The following is a 19,944-nucleotide window of genomic DNA, read 5'->3' on the forward strand; positions in this document are numbered from 1 at the left end:
CTACTGGAAGAATGGGGATAAGCTGGGAAAAAAGCTTGGAAGCATTTATGTTACAGAACATTACCTTCTGGGATAACCTGAAGAGATGCTCAGTGCTGAATACTGATGAAAAAGTCTCAGGTGGAAAGGAGCAATTTAGGCATTGGTGATTCTAACACATGTGAATTAAGGTAGTCCCAAGTTCAGATGAGTGCTGAAGTAAATTCATTTAATTACAGCATTGGAGTTAGATGACTAAGTCCTTTGTTACATTTGCCTTTTATTTTGCTGTACCTCAGTTTCCTTATCAGGGCAGTACTTACCATCATAAATGACATGCCAGAAGTCCTGGATACTTGTTTTGTAAGGCTTAACTACTCCTTATTCTGTTTCATACATACGTGCCTGTAAGAACAGGAATGCAGATGGTAAATCAGTTGTGATAAACCTCATTTAGCATAGATCACATGCCTAAGTCATGCTTTCCATGACAGTATTGTAAAGGGACAGTAAACTAATGTGGCTAAGAGAGAATCAAATTCCACAATATTCTGTATCCAGCACTTGTATTTGCAGCAGTTCCTGCTTTGGTGTCATGGTTTTCTATTAATTGTTGTTTTATGCTGTTTATGTTAGAAAAATTGCATAAGAAACTGTGATTTAACAGAGTTTTAGTTAATGGAGCTGTTTCTCCAGGTCAGTGGTAGGACATTCACCTCAAAAAAAAAAAAAAAAAAAACCTGGAATGGGCAATTCAACCTCCAGCAGTGACTTTTCCCCATAATGAATTAATTGTGTGTGTGAACTATGATCCAGAGGGCAGGTGGGTGACCTCTGCACACTGATTAGTAGCCTCTCTCTGGCCCGTAACCAAAAAGAAAAAAAAATTGCATTGATGGCTAACATGTGGTCTTGCCTCATAGCCCCTGTATGTGATTGCAAAGAAATTTCAAAGATGCAGAGTAGGATCCATCATTCAGATTAGATCAGGTCCTAGTTCAGTGGAATTGAGTTGTGTATTTCACTATTGGGAATGTTTTAGGTAGAAGTTGGCAATATGTGGGTGTTAGTGCTATATTAAACAGGAAATCTTGACCAATTGGATTTTTTGTTGTCTCAGGGATACTACAAAATGCAAAGGGAATAATGTCTCAGGCTGATACATGGGGCTTGTTACTTTGCATGTTATAGTTTCTGGACACTTGTCCACAGTGTTGAACCACCATCAGAAATACATGCAGTCAGGTCAGACTGGCAACCTCTGGGGAGATTTGGAAAGCTTGTAACAAGAACATTAATATTAATATTCTTATCTTTAATAGAACACTGCGTAGCATATGATTTGCCATTACTGTGCCAGACATCAGAAATTATAGCCCCAACATGCATTTAAAGTTGCTCAAATGAGCCTAAAAAGTTCCTTTCGAAGTTGAACTCTGCATGCTGAAACTACAGACTTCCATTTCTGCATCCAGTCAGACATTTCTTTACCTCTCGGGTTACTTGACTCTTACTACTGTGGTCCTGTGGGCTCAAACATTTTTCCATAAATCTCAGCTTCAGTGCATTTTTATTTTAGTGGGATTTCTTTGGTAGTTTAACATCAGCCAAACTCCTACCTATCTCTTTCCTAGTTTAACATTAGCTGCCAGCTCTCAAAGGCTATACATCTAGTCAATTTTTCATCAGATACTCAAAGTACAGAAGTTTCTAATAATAGGATGTGTTCCAAATCACCCAAAATATCACTTGTTTTTTCTGTAATCCTGCATGACTCACAATGCTGTTGTTTCATAATCATTGTTGTGACATTTGCAGTAAGTGTTGTGCTCATATCTGAGTGGGCGGATAGCTGTGGTTTTCATGGCAGCAAATAAAACACTTTTTGCTGGGGGATAACAGGTTACCATGACAGAGCCATTTACCAGTAAAACATGAGTCAATACTGTAAATGATTACACTCTAGTGCATGGACAGAATTAGAGCATTATCAGTAATGAAAGAAATTTTACAAGTATTTTTACCACATCCATTGAAATAGCGAGACTTTTAAGTCATTTACCCTTTGGAACAGACAGTCTGGTGGGTAGACATTTACAGCCTTTTGAATGAACAAAGGTACACTGCAAATGCTGCAGTTTTGCAGATAATCTTTTACTATCACGGTTCCCTTAATGGTACTTTCAGTGCCATTTGTTAAAACACTGGTCTCACTATATGAAACTTAAAAGTTAAACTCAGGATTTTAATTGCACCTTATAAATAAAATCTTGTTTTTATTAGGCCCAGATGTCTCCAGTATCATCAAGGTTCACCGCAGTAGCTATTTGTCTCCTGTAGCATGCCATACACTTTCAGGTCACCTGCTGTGCTGAGGCTAAATCTTACTTGCCTGAGAAATGCAAGCAGGATTGAGCCCCTGCACAGCATGTCCCTTGAGTTCAGAGGGACAACCTGCTTTAGTCATGTAAAATGATTAATTTTAGGCATTTACGGCCTGGTCAAAAGCCGTTGAAGGCAATGGAAAGTTTCCCATTGGTGTTAGCAGGCTTCAGATCAATTTCTTTCATTTGTGCTCTGGAGAGAAGTATTTCCTAGAATATCCCTTGATTAAACAGGAGACATGAATTACATGTGTTGCAGATAAACACATACTTGTTTTGTACAACCTGATGGCCCTAAGCATTTAATACTTGGCTCATTGAGGTGATCTTTGTAAGGGGCTAGTGGAAAAATGTGTAGGTTTCCAACTAGCTGATGAGGTTTGTATCAAGTGTGTGGGAAGAGAGTCTAATTAATTTTTTTAAAAATCATCCCAAAAGTCTCGAGAGATACAAAGGTACATGTGAATATTGAAAGCTGTGACAACCTTGCTGTAGCTCCACAGCTGAGAGGTATTAAAGCCAAACCATTCTGTCTTTTCCTCATAATCCATACATGTGCATATTAACATGCACACGTAGGTGTTCCTGCTTCTCAGCAGGTCCCAGTAGTACAACCAAAGTACAGTCACTCATCATTACTTGCTGATCATTATGCACTGTTACATTTAGTTCTTGTACTCTGTTTTAAGAAAGAGGATAACTGTTGATGGGCTATTTTAAGCATCAGGAAGCAGGATCAATGGACCAGTGAGTAAGTATATAGAGGAGAAAGTAGGGCAAGTTGCTCTTTGGGGTAATTTAGGTGCTAATCCAAACCACCTTGTCTGCATGTAGGACAAGGACATGGCTTAGCCATTGTTTTGCCAAATGACACTGCTGGCAACTCCAACTTTGGCACCACTGTTGACTGTGTATAAAGAGAAGCTGTACCTGGAGTCATATGTTTCTGCCTCTGGGGAACCCTGCTTGAGCAGAGTGGTTGGACTAGATGACATCCAGTGGTCCCTTCCAACCTTACCCATTGTGGGATTCTGTGATACAGAGATTCCCAATTTATGCAGGTAGATACTCCATTTATTTTGGAAGATGAGGTTTAACTGATGCTTAGGCTAATATTACCTGGAAATATTTTTTAAAAGTCAATCACTTACTAAAATATAAATGATGTATTATTAGTATTATTAGAAATTAAATGGAAATGCTTTTACTAATAAACTCTGGTTTTCAGCATTAAACTCCCATAACATGATTGATTCTGCCTGATGAAACAATCGTGCCTGACTTTAGTGTGGGAGTGTGTTTTACTGCTATGCACCCTGCCACTGTTACATTTTTTAATTCTAATCTTAGAAGGTAATAGTGACATACCAAAACATAATCTTTGACATGGCTTTGTATAGATGCTGCAATTGCTATAAATTTGATTATATTCTAGGAGGCACATTAGAGCTGCTGCAGTGTCCTCTTTCCATCAAATCTTTGTAGACTCTCTCCATTATATCTCCATAGTCTTGACATATTTGGATTTATTCATGGTCAAAGGTGGGTGTTATCAAGGCAAGTCACTGTTAGCCAGGAATTAATGTAATATACAAGAGGAGCTTCTTTGTTTCCTATACTATCTGTTGATATTCCCTAGATACCAAAAGAAAATTACAGAGATAGACTTCTACTGTTATTGTCTCAGTGATAGGTCGTATCTCCAAACAAACTGTATGAGGAAGGTTATGTTTTGGAATAACATCCTGTGTTTTTGTGCTTAACCACTTTTCATTGATGGTCTGAAGTTGCATTGTATTAACACAAAGTATTTTACAGAGTTAATTGATATTCCAGGTTTGTCCAGGGGAAAATCTACAGCTCCCCACAACATGCTTGACAAGTTATTATATTTACTTTAGTCAAAGCCCGAGTGTGCAGTATCCCTCTTGGAGGTGGTCTATTATTGGAGTCCCATATGCTTTTTGTTTGGGAAGAAAGCAGTCACTGTGTCATACTGTTACACAGGGTATTCTTTTTCAAGGATGTTGTTCCCTTGGGGACCATATCATGCCAGAGTTCCTAAGTCTAATAAGACCTTTGTAGCTCTTATTGTGTAAAAGTTCTGGGAGGGAAGCAAGAGTTAAACAGAAAATATAATTCAAGCAACTATACTAGACCACATGTTGAAAAACACCACTCTTCAAGCAGAAAGGCAAAGGCTTCAAAAAAGTTCAATTGTGGTAATCTAACTTTTTATATTTCTTCCCAGTTAATCTATGGAAAGACAAAGGGTGATCCTTGTAGAATGTCTGGCTTTACTCAACAGTAATCAAAAATATATCAGCAGTTCCATGTCCTTGAAAATTATATCACAAGGCTTCAAAAGAAGCTTTAAAGATTTTAACTTGAATAGAATTAGGAAAGCTATGAGTACTATCCCATTATCAGGGAATAATAGGGCACTAATTTTTTATATATGCAGAGAGAGACAGGGACAGAACATTATTTTAAATGGCAGAGGTGTCAATCTGCCTTACTTTCTACCCAAAATTTCCATGTTAATGGAGGTAAATAACGAGCCTGAAACATCCTCGTATCATAATCTGGTTGAAAAAAAAAATGGACTCAATAGAAATAATCTTGCAACAAAAAATATAATAACCATGGTAAAGGTCTAATACATCCACACTCGTGACACCTTTGATTCAACAAGATATACTCCTTAATTCATTGGCGAAATTCCTACTGAGTTTCTGGTAGAGAAAGTCCAGTTGATGAGAAGAACTGATGATGAACTGATGAGAAGTTGATGAGATGGTCTAGAAATTGTCAAGATTTCAGTTTTGCATGGAAAATTGATTTACTAACCAAGGAATAATTCCAGACATATATCAGTTGTTTTCTTAAGAACAGAACTATCAACAGCTTTTTTACAGGGACAGTAATTTTTCTTATCTGGAACTCCACTGGGATGCAAACCAATGAATTATGCATAACTGGCTTTCAATGTATCAGGATATGAGGATAAAGTAATAAAGGTAAAGAGCTTGGAGATTTACTTCTGTTGTTTTTCCCATTTATTCCAGCATCTGGTTTCCCAGCAACGCCTTTTGATACAGGATGAATCAGTGAACTTGTTGAGTCTGTACACATCCCCTTCTTTGCCCAACATTACCTTGGGACTTCCAGCAATACAACCTCAAATCAGTGTAAGTGACCAGCCTCAAGCCTTCCTATATAATTCTGCTTCCAGAAAACCTACTTTCTGATAATTCTCTTTACTTTTAGCATTTTGGAACATAAGCAGTTCAGAGTAGGACCCAAACATCTCTATGCATTGGGCAACATCTGGATATTTAAGGGCACAACTTGAAAGCAATAATCATTCTTAATGCCAAATAAACAAGTGGCAGTGTGGAGCTTACCACATATGGGTCATATGCATTGCATTTGTGTAAGATAACAGATTTCAGATGTGGCGTGAAGTATATGAAGAAATTATTTAGTAAAAAGATTCAAATTATATGATCATCTCTACCTGATAAATTACAGCACCTGTAACTTTTTGTGAGATTCCAGTAGGGACCTAAATCGGGCTGGAGCATAGTAGGGGAAGAATCTAGTATTCCTGCAGCTAGGTTTGTATTTGAGGGGTATGCTATCGTCAGACAAATAAAATTGAAGAGAAGTGAACAATGCTTAATATTTTAAGGACAAGTTATATTCAGTCTGCAGCAATGACCTTTATTTAGAGATAAATCTGAAATTAATATGCAAAACGTGTGAAAACACAGGTATGGTATGCATATCCTGCAGATGGATAAGGATCTTTAGATCTAAACCAAGTCACAGTAACCTGTAGGTGAAATCTGATGTTCAGTACTGAAAATTTTGCTACTAGTCAAAACTTACCTGCTTTCCAGCAAAAAAAATAAAAACACTAATAGATGGTGGCTCTTTACAACCATGTATTATGAAGAAATGTTAACAATTTAAATTTCTTAGAATAGGAATTGGTTACTTCTGTGAAAAAACTAGTGGTTGTAAGCACAGCTTTCCATGGAGGAAAAAAAAAATTATATCTATACAATCCTCTATGGTTTGTAATAAATGCTGTTGAATTCCAGTGCTAAATGTAGTTTCAAGTCAAAGTTCCATTTCACTTTATGGCTTATCCAACATATTTCCTGTTCTTAGCAGTAATATACTGCTGAAATCCAACATTTTAATATCAGATACAGAACTTTGCAAAGAAAATTGTGTAAGCCTTAAATCGGATCTCTACAAGTCTTTTATGAGATATTTATAAGCAAATTATTGTTTTTAAGGGATGAAAAAACTGAACTGATCATAAAAAGTAGCGCTTACTTTTTCAGAGGATATCATGAAAAATTTCTTAGCTATTTCACAAAATATGTAACTAGCTTCAAAGTAATTTTATAACGTTAAAATACAAATGAAAATATGCTTCAGTTGCTCACTCAAATCTTACAAGCTTTTGATGTGGCCAGCTAGCACCAAATAGTACTTTTGGCATTAGAAGAAACAAAGAGGTTGATTTACGCAAGTAACGTTTATTTCTGTTTCTAGAATAAGCAGTTGCAAATTGAATGTAAAGTTTACTCGGGTGTTTGTTTTTCAGAGAAGGGTGACAGCAGAGGGTGAAGTAAGCATACAACAAAAAAATATTGGTGAAAACCTTGGTTTAGAGTTTATAAAATTCAGATTATAAGATAAACTGTTTTACCGTGACATACCGTAAGTGGTTATGTGAAAGCCTCAACATATATATTTCTGTTCAGTTATTGTTCTTGCTGTAAAAATTGTTATTCTCCTATAACTGCTGTTTTAAGATTTTTTTTTAATAGGCAAAGCGCAAAGAACTATAAAGTACATTCACAATGCTGAAGGATGAAAACTTCCAAAAGCTTTAATTCAATGGCTGTGCAATTTATAAGGGTACTTTAAAATGCCACACAAGTACAACAGCTCTTGACAATTCTGTAGATGAGGGTTTAACTGTACAAATTTACTTTGCAAAGGGTAAAACTTACATTTGTGCTGTCCTTCAGGGAGTCAGGGAGTGCTCCAGGAAAAGTAATAGCTTCCCACTACTACAGGTAATTATTTTGTTTTGCTGATTGGCTTGCTGTGTGACGGAAAGTTATGTGAAAAAACAAGCCTTGCTTATTCCAAACTCGGTGCAAACTATTTCTTCTGATCCTGTGTTTCCTGTGCAGAAGGCTGTGGGAAGGTCTTTAGGAATTTTAAGGATAGGTCCTGTCCTTTCATTAATAATGTTCTAACTAGTAATTCCTTATGCTTTGGCTTTTATTACTGATTTTCTTCCAAGTGGTTTCATTACACAGTTTCTCACAGTGTTACATTTAACTGGCATGTTCTTCCTCCCTTTTTATCTCACGGTCAAAGTGTAAGATAGGGATGTTAACCTTTTCTTCTGTGTGTATTCATAAAGTGTGACATATGACCATCTAATCAAGGTATAAACAACCAGGTCTCTGAAAAGCAGTTACCAATGCTATTCTTCTTTGACAGGCTTCGTCATCATTCAAAGAAAAGCAGAAGGGGGAGACCTCTTCACTCAGACAAGGAGTGGCCTTGGCTGGACAGTATGGAGGAAACATTCCTCCATCGTCAACTCATCCTCACATTGCTTTGGAGGGAAAGCCAAATAGCAGCCACCAAGCTCTCCTGCAGCATCTGTTACTGAAAGAACAAATGAGACAGCAAAAACTTCTTGTGACTGGTAATGATCAAAGCTTCAACAATACTACATTAAGATGTTTTTAATGACTCTTGTATTCAGTTTAAACTAAATGTAGTAATACAGATACCATGCACCCTAACCACTGGGAGAAGTGGAAGGGTAGAAGAGTGAAAGACAGTATCTGTTTTCTCTTTTAGTGATTCTATTCCAGTCTCTTAGCCTGAAAGAATTCAGTGATTACAGAAAAGAGAAAATGAATACTTCATCACATCCTTTTCCAGCAGCTGAACTTCCCAGCATGGCGAGACACGTGGTATACGTCCCACTGAATCAGTGCTGATGCAGAGTTCCTCAATATACACCCCTCTTCTCACTGAAAGCTTTCTCTCCTATTAGAACTATTAGTTTGTTGGTTTTTCACAGGGCAGTGAAATGTCCCTGTTTTGCAGGAGCGGTTCCTCTGCATCCACAGTCTCCTTTAGCAGCAAAGGAGAGAGTCTCACCTGGCATAAGAGCTGCCCACAAACTGCCTCGTCACAGGCCACTGAATCGAACCCAGTCAGCTCCTCTTCCTCAGAGTACTTTGGCCCAGCTGGTGATCCAGCAGCAACATCAGCAGTTTTTAGAGAAGCAGAAGCAATACCAGCAGCAGATCCACATGAATAAGGTGAGTTGCCAAAGTAAAGAATTTCCAACTAACTTAAAGGCTGAAAACTAATCAGGAAGTTTAGTTATTGGTGCCATGTGGTCATGGACAGCAGAGAGGTTCTTGCACGAGTATCCTGTTTGGTTTTGCATAGTTGATATACATATTGTTATAGAACTGAATTTTCAGCTTCTGAAATAGGCTACGATTCAACAAAATAGGGTTCAAAGCACCTTACAATTTTACATTACAAGTGTTTTCCTGTTGAATGGTAAATAATGCCTTAAATATTACTAGATTTCTCTCCAGCTATTTCATGTGTACTTCTGAGCTTCAGTAGTCACTCCATTCAGCTGCTTTTGAACTATATTAAAACCTTTCTCATTGTTGACTTGTATGTGGTGTAAATGGATAACTCATTTGAACTCAATCAGCTGCTTAAATTTATTGTTTCTATGTGAGAAACTTACTAAATATCTGGAGAAATTTTTAATCAGCATTTACCAAACTGACTTTTTATCTGACCGTATAAGGAGATACAGAAGAATGTACTGTTGCAACATTTGATACAGAGTTCAATCGTACAGCCCATGATTGCCTGTACAGTAACACCTTATTCTGAGCAGGGGTAGGGGGAAGAGGAAAAGGGACCATCCATTAATAAACGAAGAGCAGCAGAATCTAAATAGATTTATAAGGAACAAATGCTTCTACAACAAATGTAATGTCATTCCCTGCTCTAAAATTAAGATATACAAGTAATTGAATGTTTTTATTTGGAGAACATTTTTCTGCATTTACTGCATAGTTTTCTGAAAGTTGTTTGCTGAAGCTTAGCAAACATATTATTTCATATTATTTAGAGGATACTAATCATGCATCTTTAGTTGTCTTCTTTTGTTTGAGTATTGCTCAGTAACTCTATTTAAGAGGCAGTGGCAAAGAAGATGAAAAACGGACGTTCGGCCCTTGTACCTAAGGGGAAAAAAAAAATCAATCCACCTTACTGGGTGAATTTCCCGGGGGTTACTGATTCTTTGGAATCTACTAAGAATTCCCAACAAAATTAGAAACAAACCTAGAGTTTAAGTACATAGTTTGTACAGTGGTTTGGTTATTAAATCTTGTCTTAATTAGGAAAAATGAAGACCAGAAAACTTCAAAGTTCAGAGCTGATCCTTCCATGTTAACCCCTCTCAGCTTGGGTGTTTTGATTACTCAACTAGGACTCCAGTTGGCTTTTCTTTGAGTATGCATTCCATATGTTTAATCAAGATGGCATATGTATATCTTGTAGCCTCAGGTTTTGAAAATATTTCACCTTCCCTCAATTGTTGGAAAAGAAAAGAATTTTTAACGGGTAAAGTACTGAGTCTTTGTTCTACAAACCCATCAGTTCATGCACTCCTCTCAAAGCAAAGAACCCCACTGATGTGTTTTTGTTAGATAATATGCTTATTGTTATAAATTCCACTATAGCATCTGGGATATGTGCTGTGACATATATGTACATTTGTCCCCAATGTGAAAATTAAACTTGAGGCACATGAACATATATTTCTAGTCACAGAGGACTAGGATTCATTTAACCTCACAAGAGCTAGACCAAATAAGGAGGTAAAAGACTGGAGTTTGTTGGGATAGTGCTTGTTTCAGTAACATTTATTTTGCTGAGTTAAACTACACTGAAAATACACATTAATGAGAATAGTTTTCTCTCATACTTGAAATACACTTTCTTTCTCACATGGTTCTTTGTGATGAAGAGACAAAATAAAATTCCTTCTTTGAAAACCTGGTGAACCTAGCTTTTATTCTGTACGGTATTGGCTATACACATATGCAGATAGTAGAAACTTAGTTTATCTTAGGGCCTTTCTCTATCTTGAACCTCTGCAACCTGCTTTTGCCCCAACAGCTTCTCAGTCTCCTTTACCCCTACTCCCAGAGCAGTCAGCCTTCTTTAGGAGCACAGTAATTCCTCAGAGCAGTAAATACCTGAGGAGGAATGAGGTCACGTGGCAGCCACAGAAGCAGTGAATTATCCGAGGATGCGCATGGTTTTTCAGACTTTACAGTTTACAGCATATAGGTTCTTCTCCATTCTCTGAAGAATCATTTTGGTGAATAGTACTGAAAAATGTCAGTGCTCTAACCATGTATGTCCTCTGCAAGGACACAGAAAGCCAGGGGCCTTTCTTACATACTTAAGGAACTCGATTTTTAAGAACTGAAATTTGAGGGTAGTCCATAGGCAAGAGAGTGAAAAAAAGATCAAACCATGAAGTAGCTTTTATGTACTGAATTTAAAGCTATATTCTTTAACCCTTTAGCTACAAGTTCAGATTGAACACCTGTGCCTACATAAGGTTTCTGAACTCTGCTGGCATGGTGGAACATACTTCAGTCTTAAAACTTGACTCTATTCACAGGTGAAGTTATTTGTTCATTATGTAATTTGTATGGCTCTACAATCAAACTCTGTAAAGCATAGTTATAGTTATTTGAAACTTTAAACAGTAGATATTCTTGGTCAGGTAGGTAAACAACACAATATCTTCTCATTTCTTAGGACAAGACTGGGCACATACCAAGTAAACAAATGAACTTGTTATTTTCTATTGTTCTGTCCTTTCCTCTCCTGTTCATAGGCTGTATAATGAAATCTGCAAAGAAGTATAATTTCCTCCTTTTCAGTCACGGAAAATACAGGGGTTTTATTTAATAAGGAATACTAAAATATTCTCTTAAAAGTTTGGGTGGTAAAGATCAGAACCATTTTAAGCTGACAAGACTATGAAATGCCAGTTCATCAAGAGCTTAGAACAAATTAATATCTCCTTTTTCTTTTCTATTTCTCTTTCCATTTTTCTCCCTCTGAATGTCTGCCCTGAGCTAAGATCATGTGGCATCTATCAGCACTCCCTGAAAACTGGTTTTGGTCAGATCTTTTTGTCTGACCTATAGGTGAATCTTGCTATAACAACAAAAAGAGGAAGAGAACCAGTTTTTCCCTGGCCCATTGTTCTTGTATTTATCTTGTATTTTAAAAAGACACATTTATTTTCTTCAAGGAAAAAATGTGCTTCAGCAGCAAGCCAGTACTGATGTGAGGGTGGTAACATGCAAAATCTAACATAGGTCAGAGGTAAAGGATTCCCTTGGATCATTTCCATTCTGAAAAGAAACAAATCATTGCCAAAAGGTATGCCTCTGTCCTTCATAACAAAGAGAAGCTCCCCTATGGATTATTTCTGGTCAGCTGTCAGATGCCAGGCTTTTGATGTGAGAAACAGTATACAGTCTGGCATGTATACCTATGGGATCTAGTATGTTGACCTTCTGAAAACATTCTGCAAATATTGACATCCCATCCAAAAGCAGGTAAAGACCCTTGTCCCAGAATTAGTAATGAATGTGAAGTAACCTGAACTCAGCTTGTCTTAGGGAAGATCGGCTTTACCATTGTCAGCTTTAATATACTTCTGTCCAAATGACAGCTTATTTCCTCATAACACCTTTGATCACCATTGCAAATCTTCATTCTGCTCAATAAAGAGAGTTCAAAGTCCAAAACTCTCAATTAAAAGTAGTGCAGTTGGGTACCAGGAGACCACTACTACAATAAAAAAACTTAAAATCTTGATATTATTTGTGTATATATGTATCTAAAAAGCTTTGAACCTGCCACTAGAAAAAAAAAAAAAAGAATTTTGATATCACTAATAGAAGTGCAAAGCCCCTAGCAGAAGTCTGTGTCCAAGAAAATGTCAGAAATCTGTCTTTAAAAGTTATTTTTGTCATGTACGATGAGTAAGGCCTGCCTCTGCTGAAGCTAAACTAGCACAGTCTTCACTGGTACCAAAATTTTATTTGATCAGTGTGGGAACCCTATTTGTGTTCTTAAATACTGTATTCATAGTATTTTGACAATTTTTTTTTTTAGTGGTAAAATTCTCAGTATGTTAAAGTAAATGTTAAAATAATGGGGCAGTGATAGTGTGCACTAAAGTATGGGAGCTGTATGCATGATGCTAAACCTTAGATAAGAAATACCTGAATTTCAGTTTTTGTTCCAGGATGTCAATTGGTTCAAAACATCTTTGGATATGGAAGCAATGGCTGGACGAGATTGTGAGATAAAAAATATATAGGAAGTGAAAATTCATTAGTGCTTTGGATAATGTTCATAGTTAACCAATCTCTCTTAATAAAACAAAAAATAATACATAATGATGGAAATATTGATGGAAAAAATAGGAAGATTATTTGTAGAAATACTGAAAAGATACAGTTAACCCCAGTTTAATAATTCCTTTCTCTGAAGGATATTTAATGAAATGTGGAAGACTGGATCAGGTTCAGTGGTAGTAAATTAATCTAATTTCATGAAACATATTACCTTAAGGTTTTGGCTTTGCAGCTTACACATCTGACTAGCATCCTCTGAAGGTGAGAGGTATTCTTCCAAATATTGCTTACAGCAGGGGTTTATTTGGACAAAACTAAAGCAACAATTGGCTGTGTTTGGAACCGGAAAATACCCAGAGCATTTTCTCCTTTCCTAATGTTTAAGCCATAATGCAGGAGAATGATTTTGAAAGACAAATATATCCCTTAGAAATGTTGTACTACATGAGTAAGAGAGACAACAGTAAGCAGATGCCAAGTTACCAACAGATATAGCTGGTCAAAGTAATCTAATTGTCATGGGGAAGAGGGGGGAGAAGTGTGTTCAGAAAGTATATACATGAGTTCTTAGGAACAACTGCCATGTATTTCAAATGAACAATTAATTAAGGATGGAAATTATGGGGTGACTTGCAGGATTTCATGTTTTGTCTCTTGGTAAAGACATTTCATTTAAAATCATTCATTTTAAAAGAGCTTATCATTTCAAAGGAGAAACAAAGGCAGGGGCTGCAACTGAGGGACCTATAAAATGGTCTGTTGCTGTGTCCAGATTATTTACACTTAGTCTTTCATTTTTCTATACAAGCAAGCAGGTTAGATTATGTTTAATGACTTTTTTTTTGTTTGACTCTTGCAGTTATACAGTGGACTTGATGTCATGCATATCCCTTACAGTTTAATTTCCTGAAAATAAAAGTAAAAAAAAAAAAAAAAAATTACATTAGCATGAAGCCATTTTTCTAGTGACTGCTTTAGTTGCAGTAGTGATAACAGTAAAGTATACTGGTTAAAGATAAACAGTATGTACAATTCTTAATTTCTTAGTGAAATAAATTATATTTTTTTTATGATTTTTAAATACAGTTTTACTAAAACTCAGATTAAACAATCACTTTTTCAAAATAAAAAATATGCATTAAAATGAGGAGAAAGTCCTGCATGTAACCTACAGATAAATTCAGAAAAAAAAAAAAAAAGTGAGGATTTAAAATGAAAATTTAAACATTAAGTATAAGCATAAGTATCCAGCTGCGTAATGAAAGGATCTGAGCAGTGTTTCACTCAGAACTCATTTTCTGCTTTGTAATCCATCTTCAGATAAAGAGAGAAGATAGAACTGCTGACTCTAAACTGCTGTCTTCACGTCTCCAGATATGTAATTTTCCTGGTACTACAAGGAGATATAATACAAAATAAGATGTTTATGGCTTAGGAGAACTGAACAGTCTCCTGCTAATGCTGCTAATATAGTACTGAAATAGGATGGGGCCAAGCTGTCTTTAAAAAACAAATTTCACAGATTTTTAGAAAATTCAATTTGCTTATCTCCTTCTGTCACTGAAGTCTGGAGCAAATCACCTGCTGACTTCCATGGCATGGAAAGAGGCCCCAAAACAGGAACAGTGCAAACTGAAATGCGCACAAATACCACTCGGAGTCTCTGCAGCCCCCTTATGTATGCTTGTTCACTCCACTGACTGCACACAGAAAGTGTTTGAAGGTGATCCATGTATTCATTCTGTACTGCAGTCCATCATGTGTTGCCTCAGAAAGCTCAGAAGCAGATCTGTACCCATACAGCAGTGTGAATAAAAAAAAGCCTGACATAAAAGTGAAAAAGCATAAAAGAAAGGAGAGCAGTAATGAGCTAAATATGTGTCTTAACTTTGCTGTGGACATGCAGACATTTTCTCTTGGCTTCCCCTCCAGAATAACCCACCTGGTGTCAAGTAACTGGCACATGGAATGGTTTACAGATGGATCAGCTTCAGTAACTGTCGTAGCTGTATATGATTATACAGCTACACAGATGTTTCAGCTTCTATTTGCTCACTAGTAGCCAGCCACACAGTCTTCCTTACCTATCTCTTCTTGTTTGAGGATGTTTAACTAATAAATAATAATAATTTAATAATAACTGAGTGACAGAGAGGAGTGTACCTGAGCTGATTGCATGTAGTTAGCTTTAGTCCCTTTTTGGTCAGCGTCATCCCCTGAGAAGAAACTGGAAAAGATTTATGGGTTTCATATAAGGAATTTTTTCGATGCTGCTTAAAAAGAGGAGACACTGCATTAGTTGCAGTAGTGAGAACTGCCCAGTTTAGAGCATGCCACCTGCAGCATGCAGGATACATATATTGTGATTTGCCAGTTACTGTAGTAATGAAAAAGGATTTTTTATTTGTTTCTTTTTAGTAAACCATTAAACTGCCATTACACCCCAAAAATGAAGGTTTGCTGTGACAGAAGTCAGACAGTCTTCCGCAATGGAATTTGTTCCTCCACTGATGAGGTGTATGCATCAGAGCATCAACTGGAACTGCATAAATTGATCTTTCAACTCTACTTGTGGATTTTTTGGGAGTTCCTAAATCCAGCTGTAGCTTCTTGATCATAGTTTACATGACAACCCTGCCCTGCACTAGGGTGGCATTTTTCTGTGTGCATTAGCAAGCTGAATGAAACTGGATGGTCCATGGTTTGTGACAAAAATAGGTATAGTGAAGCCATCCAGTAACTGAGTATATAACACTAGCTAAAACTCAGTTTTAAAGACTTGATATTTTGGGAGGGAGTCAGATGGGAAGAGGAAAGTAGGTAAGAGTAATGGTAAAAGGCGTATTTTTCCCCCCAGGATATTTGACTTTGATGATGATGAGCAGTATTTTCTTGAAATCAAGGGGGACAGTTGAATAAATGATAATTACTCACTTGACCCCTTGGAAATTCTTACTCACCTGATTTGTGCCTCTTTCAATAAAGTGGGAATTTTGGACTAGTGTGCAATTCATTGACTTTATCTTAAATAGCAAAATGTAAACTGCATGTGATTGCAACACTCAGGCCTCTGGCACTTCAGCAGAGCTTTACGGTAGCAGTTAATGGTGTAAAACCAGTATTTTGGGTAGCTGTGTTATATCATTATTGCTGAAACTGGGATACCTGTACAATGCACCACAAAAGCTGCAGTCTTTCCAGTCATGGACAGATGTGCTTGTAGTATCTTTGCGCCACGCAGCAGAGGACTCATGCCACCTCTTTGTCACTGCTCCTGTGTTGGCTTTTGGTGCCTTCAAGCTTTAATTGATGGAGAAGTTTGTGTGAACATTTCCTGATTTGCTTATAACAGAACACTAACCAGATTACTAATTTACTTATATCTTAGTGTTCCTTTATTATTTTGTGTTGAGGAAAATTGACTGTAAGATTGTATTTCTGAATTCATGTCTGAAGAGTATGAAGGGAGAGAAATTTCTCTTGATTACCAGCTGTAACAGTCTAACAGATGTTTTCATTATCCTGCCTGATTTTTAGTTTATTATTATTATATAGCACTCCATATACATGGTATTTTCTACTGCAGAATAAGAAGTGACCTTTTGCTTAGGGACTTTAGTTCTCTTTTCCCTGTACATCAATATTTTGGCAGTGCATGGCTACATAGGTTTGCAGCAGAAGCTTTAGTTTTGTCCCTGCAAATCTAGTGCTTTTTGGTGTTTGGCGTCAGTGAAAGGAGTCAGTAACTCTTCCCCTCTTCTCTTTGCAGATGCTCTCTAAGTCCATTGAGCAGCTCAAGCAGCCTGGCAGTCACCTGGAGGAAGCTGAAGAAGAGCTTCACAGTGATCACTCCATGCAGGAAGAGCGACCTGCGGCCAGCAGTGCCAGCGTTAGGGCTGAGAGCAGCAGTGCTGGTGTGGATGACAGAATAGGACAGCAGGTGGGGGCTGTGAAAGTCAAAGAGGAGCCACTGGACAGTGATGAGGATGTTCAAACCCAGCAAATGGAATCTGGGGAGCAAGCTGCTTTTATGCAACAGGTAATAGGCAAAGATTTAGCTCCAGGATTTGTAATTAAGGTTATTATCTGAACATCGCATGCATTTTCTAAGCTTTGATAAGCAATTGTGTTTTGATTCACGGACCTAGCAAATCCTGATTTGCTGTTCAAAGAGTTTAACAAGTGCAGAAGTGTTGTATGTACACTTGAAAACACAGTGAAGTTCATCATTATGGCCACTAATTGAGAAACTACCTGTTGCAGTCAATTATTCTGCATATATCTGTGTAATAGCTGATAGACTTTGTATTAACCCAGAATTACCATACATTGCTTACTTTTAGTGAGAGAGATCATGTATCACTTAGCCTGTTGAGATCAGCAATTGCTGGAACTAGTTTCCAAACCTGATTGATGAAACATTCTCCTGCTCTGATTTTGAATCCTCTGATTTTGCTTTCAGCTGTCTGTATATATTGTATCATACCGTAGTCTTGAACACTGTTAACGTTAGGGTATTTTTTCCCCAGTAGACAGGTACTGACTGCTATATCAGTGGTCCCAGGTTGATGTATAAAGTTAATTTAGAGAAAAGTACAAGGTGGATATAAGGAGGCAAAGCAAGGCACTGTTTTAAAATTGCATTGTTTTCTTTTTTTGCACTGCTTGGTTAATTTTTCATTCTGTCTTATTTGATGATAATGTCCTGAGAGACGTCCTTAAATGCCATAGATGCAAGTACTGATGAGAAGCAAAATGCAGCATTAGGCTCCAGTCAGTTATTAGGACATTGCACGAAAAGCACAGATATGTTATCGTTATCATCTGATATCCAATCACTTGTTTATTTTTTGTAAATGAAGACTAATCGTAAAACCTTTCCTGCCAGGGTCTCATGGACAAATCCTAAACCAAAAACTAGGCATGAAATGCCACCTTGACAAAGGGCATGTTCGGCTTCTCTGGGAGCTTTTCCCCAGAGCTGAGAGGCGCAGTGAGTGTGTGCAGCCCACAAGCTGGCGTCCCTTTCCATCCCTGGACGATCAGGCAGAGCAAGGCTGGTTGCAGTGCAAGGCCCTGTTTATTTAAGTCAGTGCTTTGTCAGGTCCCTGCTGTTCTCCTGCAGAAAAGTGATTTTGGGAGGGGGGGCAGGAAATGCCTTATGGAAACAGGAAGCCCAAGTGATTCATGTGCTGAGGAATGCGGGGTGGGGGGGACAGGGCAGCGCTCCTTCTGTTTTTAAAGGCACTCTATGAATTGATTTATTGTCAAAGAAAATAACAAAGCGAGTAGGGAAATTGTTAAGGAAGCTTTCCAGTGAAACATTTCCTTCATATTCCCTTTTGATATGTTTACCTTGTTTTATAGGTTTACTTTTGTTAAGCTAGTTAAAGATTCATTGTATTAAGATCCCCTTTAATATGGATAATCCCAAACTGACCTGGACTCCTTGTCAGGTTTTTTTTCTATTAAAAATATTTATATTTCTAAAGCTGAGTATTTTAAGGTGCAGTATCCTGTTTCAAAAGAGATAGCTGTTTTGCCAAATGTAGAAATTGTTCTAAAATATGTTATTAGCATGTGTTGTTTACATTATGCTCTAATATGATTAAATTTAAAATGTTTTTAAAATTCTAAAATGTTGCAGCTTCTAAAAAGATACATTATCCTTTTTCCTAGAAGGTCTCCAAACAAATGACTAAATAGTTGCTGTTAACATGAAAGGCCTCAATAAATAGAAAAGATTTATTATTGAGAAAACACAGGTGATTTTTATGTGTGCTTCATATTTGAACAGAAATCTTTCTCCATGTTGGACGAAAAAAATCACATTCACATTCAAAAAGTGAAGGATATAGAATGAAATTATACATGTTTCCCATTCTGTATATTTTTAATTTTCTTTGAAATCTAACTTCAGCCTTATCTAAAAGGGATAGTGCATCTTTTAAAATACATTTGGAGAGAAACTTGCAATTGAGAAGAATTTTGTACAATATCAGTTCAAAGACATGTATTCATGAAAGACAAAAGATATTTTTATAATGTCATTCAGGTGAGAAACCCCAATATATTAGTGGACTTTAATATCAGAATCTTTCAAATTTGGATAAAATTATAATAAGAGAAACTACCTGGAACCAGTGAAAAGGAAAACTGGGTTTAAACAACCACATTTCTGATTGATTATTGTCTCTTACATTTTAAATCTACTGTATTTATTATAATTTACACCCTTAGAGGTGATCTCTTGTTTTGTGTTGTAAATATATTCTGTTTGTATGTTCCCTTTTTTTTGCCTTCTGATATAAGTCTCTTCCTTTCTCAAATAAAGTTTTTTTTTAAAAGATCCCCTTTCAGATATCTGACTTTGTGTAAATTTGATAACTTAGTTGTGCTTTTGCTTTGTATAACAAAATATGTTTGCTACACATTGTTGGAACAATTTAAACTTTCAGGAACAAGGTTTTTGTTACAGTATTCTTACAATAATTACACAAAGTCTTCCTTTTTTGGTCTCTTGTTTTATCCTACATCAACCATTTTAAGTTTTAGTGAATGTGGAATAGTATCAATGCATGCTCATTTTCCCATCATGACATCTGTCTTGAACATGTGATCGTATATTGTACCATATAGGAAAGGTAAAAGTGAATCCCAGTGCCTTGGCATCTAATTATCCAAAATTTAGACAAACTGAAATAATTTCAATGATATTTCTTAAAACCTGCCTAGACCCCCGATCTGAAAATGTGCTTGTACTGAACCTCACTGATAGTCATCAAGACCTTTGCAAAGCGAGAGTCCACCTGTAAATATGTTGGGGAAGTGAGAATCTAGGAATTTGGCAGACGTTAAAGCGTGAGACAGTGAAGTCCTGCTGTAGAGAACTTCCATGAAGATGTTAAATGCTGTGTGGCATTTCCTGAACTTTGCTTAGGATCTACAGAGAGAAACAGCTTGTACTGTGTAGCAATCCTGTTGCTACAGTACATGAATTACTACTACCAAAAGACTTCAGAAAATTGTTGCAT

The 19,944-nt window shown here is 36.8% G+C and overlaps 1 protein-coding gene across 14 annotated transcripts in view; it reads left to right on the forward strand.

Annotated features, from left to right (window-relative positions):
- HDAC9 (histone deacetylase 9) overlaps positions 1–19,944 on the forward strand; it is a 461,802-nt gene that overhangs the window by 260,221 nt on the left and 181,637 nt on the right. For 10 of the 14 annotated variants that reach the window (XR_003570509.1, XM_027877926.1, XM_027877927.1 and 7 more), the window contains 5 exons: positions 5,432–5,554; positions 7,418–7,465; positions 7,902–8,112; positions 8,523–8,740; positions 16,680–16,949. Coding sequence is in view for 13 of the 14 variants with exons in the window: in XM_027877926.1 (XP_027733727.1) it covers positions 5,432–5,554; positions 7,418–7,465; positions 7,902–8,112; positions 8,523–8,740; positions 16,680–16,949 (870 nt within the window). In the remaining variant the exon portion in view is untranslated. Of the gene's footprint in view, positions 1–5,431; positions 5,555–7,417; positions 7,466–7,901; positions 8,113–8,522; positions 8,741–16,679; positions 19,270–19,944 lie in introns of those variants that run through there. The other 4 variants (XM_027877929.1, XM_027877928.1, XM_027877931.1 and 1 more) reach the window with 2 other exon arrangements.

The sequence above is a fragment of the Empidonax traillii genome, unplaced genomic scaffold (genome assembly GCF_003031625.1).
Source record: "Empidonax traillii isolate 1590-97213 ecotype Southwest subspecies unplaced genomic scaffold, ASM303162v1 scaffold35:size4298261, whole genome shotgun sequence".
NCBI classification, from domain to species: Eukaryota; Metazoa; Chordata; class Aves; order Passeriformes; family Tyrannidae; genus Empidonax; species Empidonax traillii.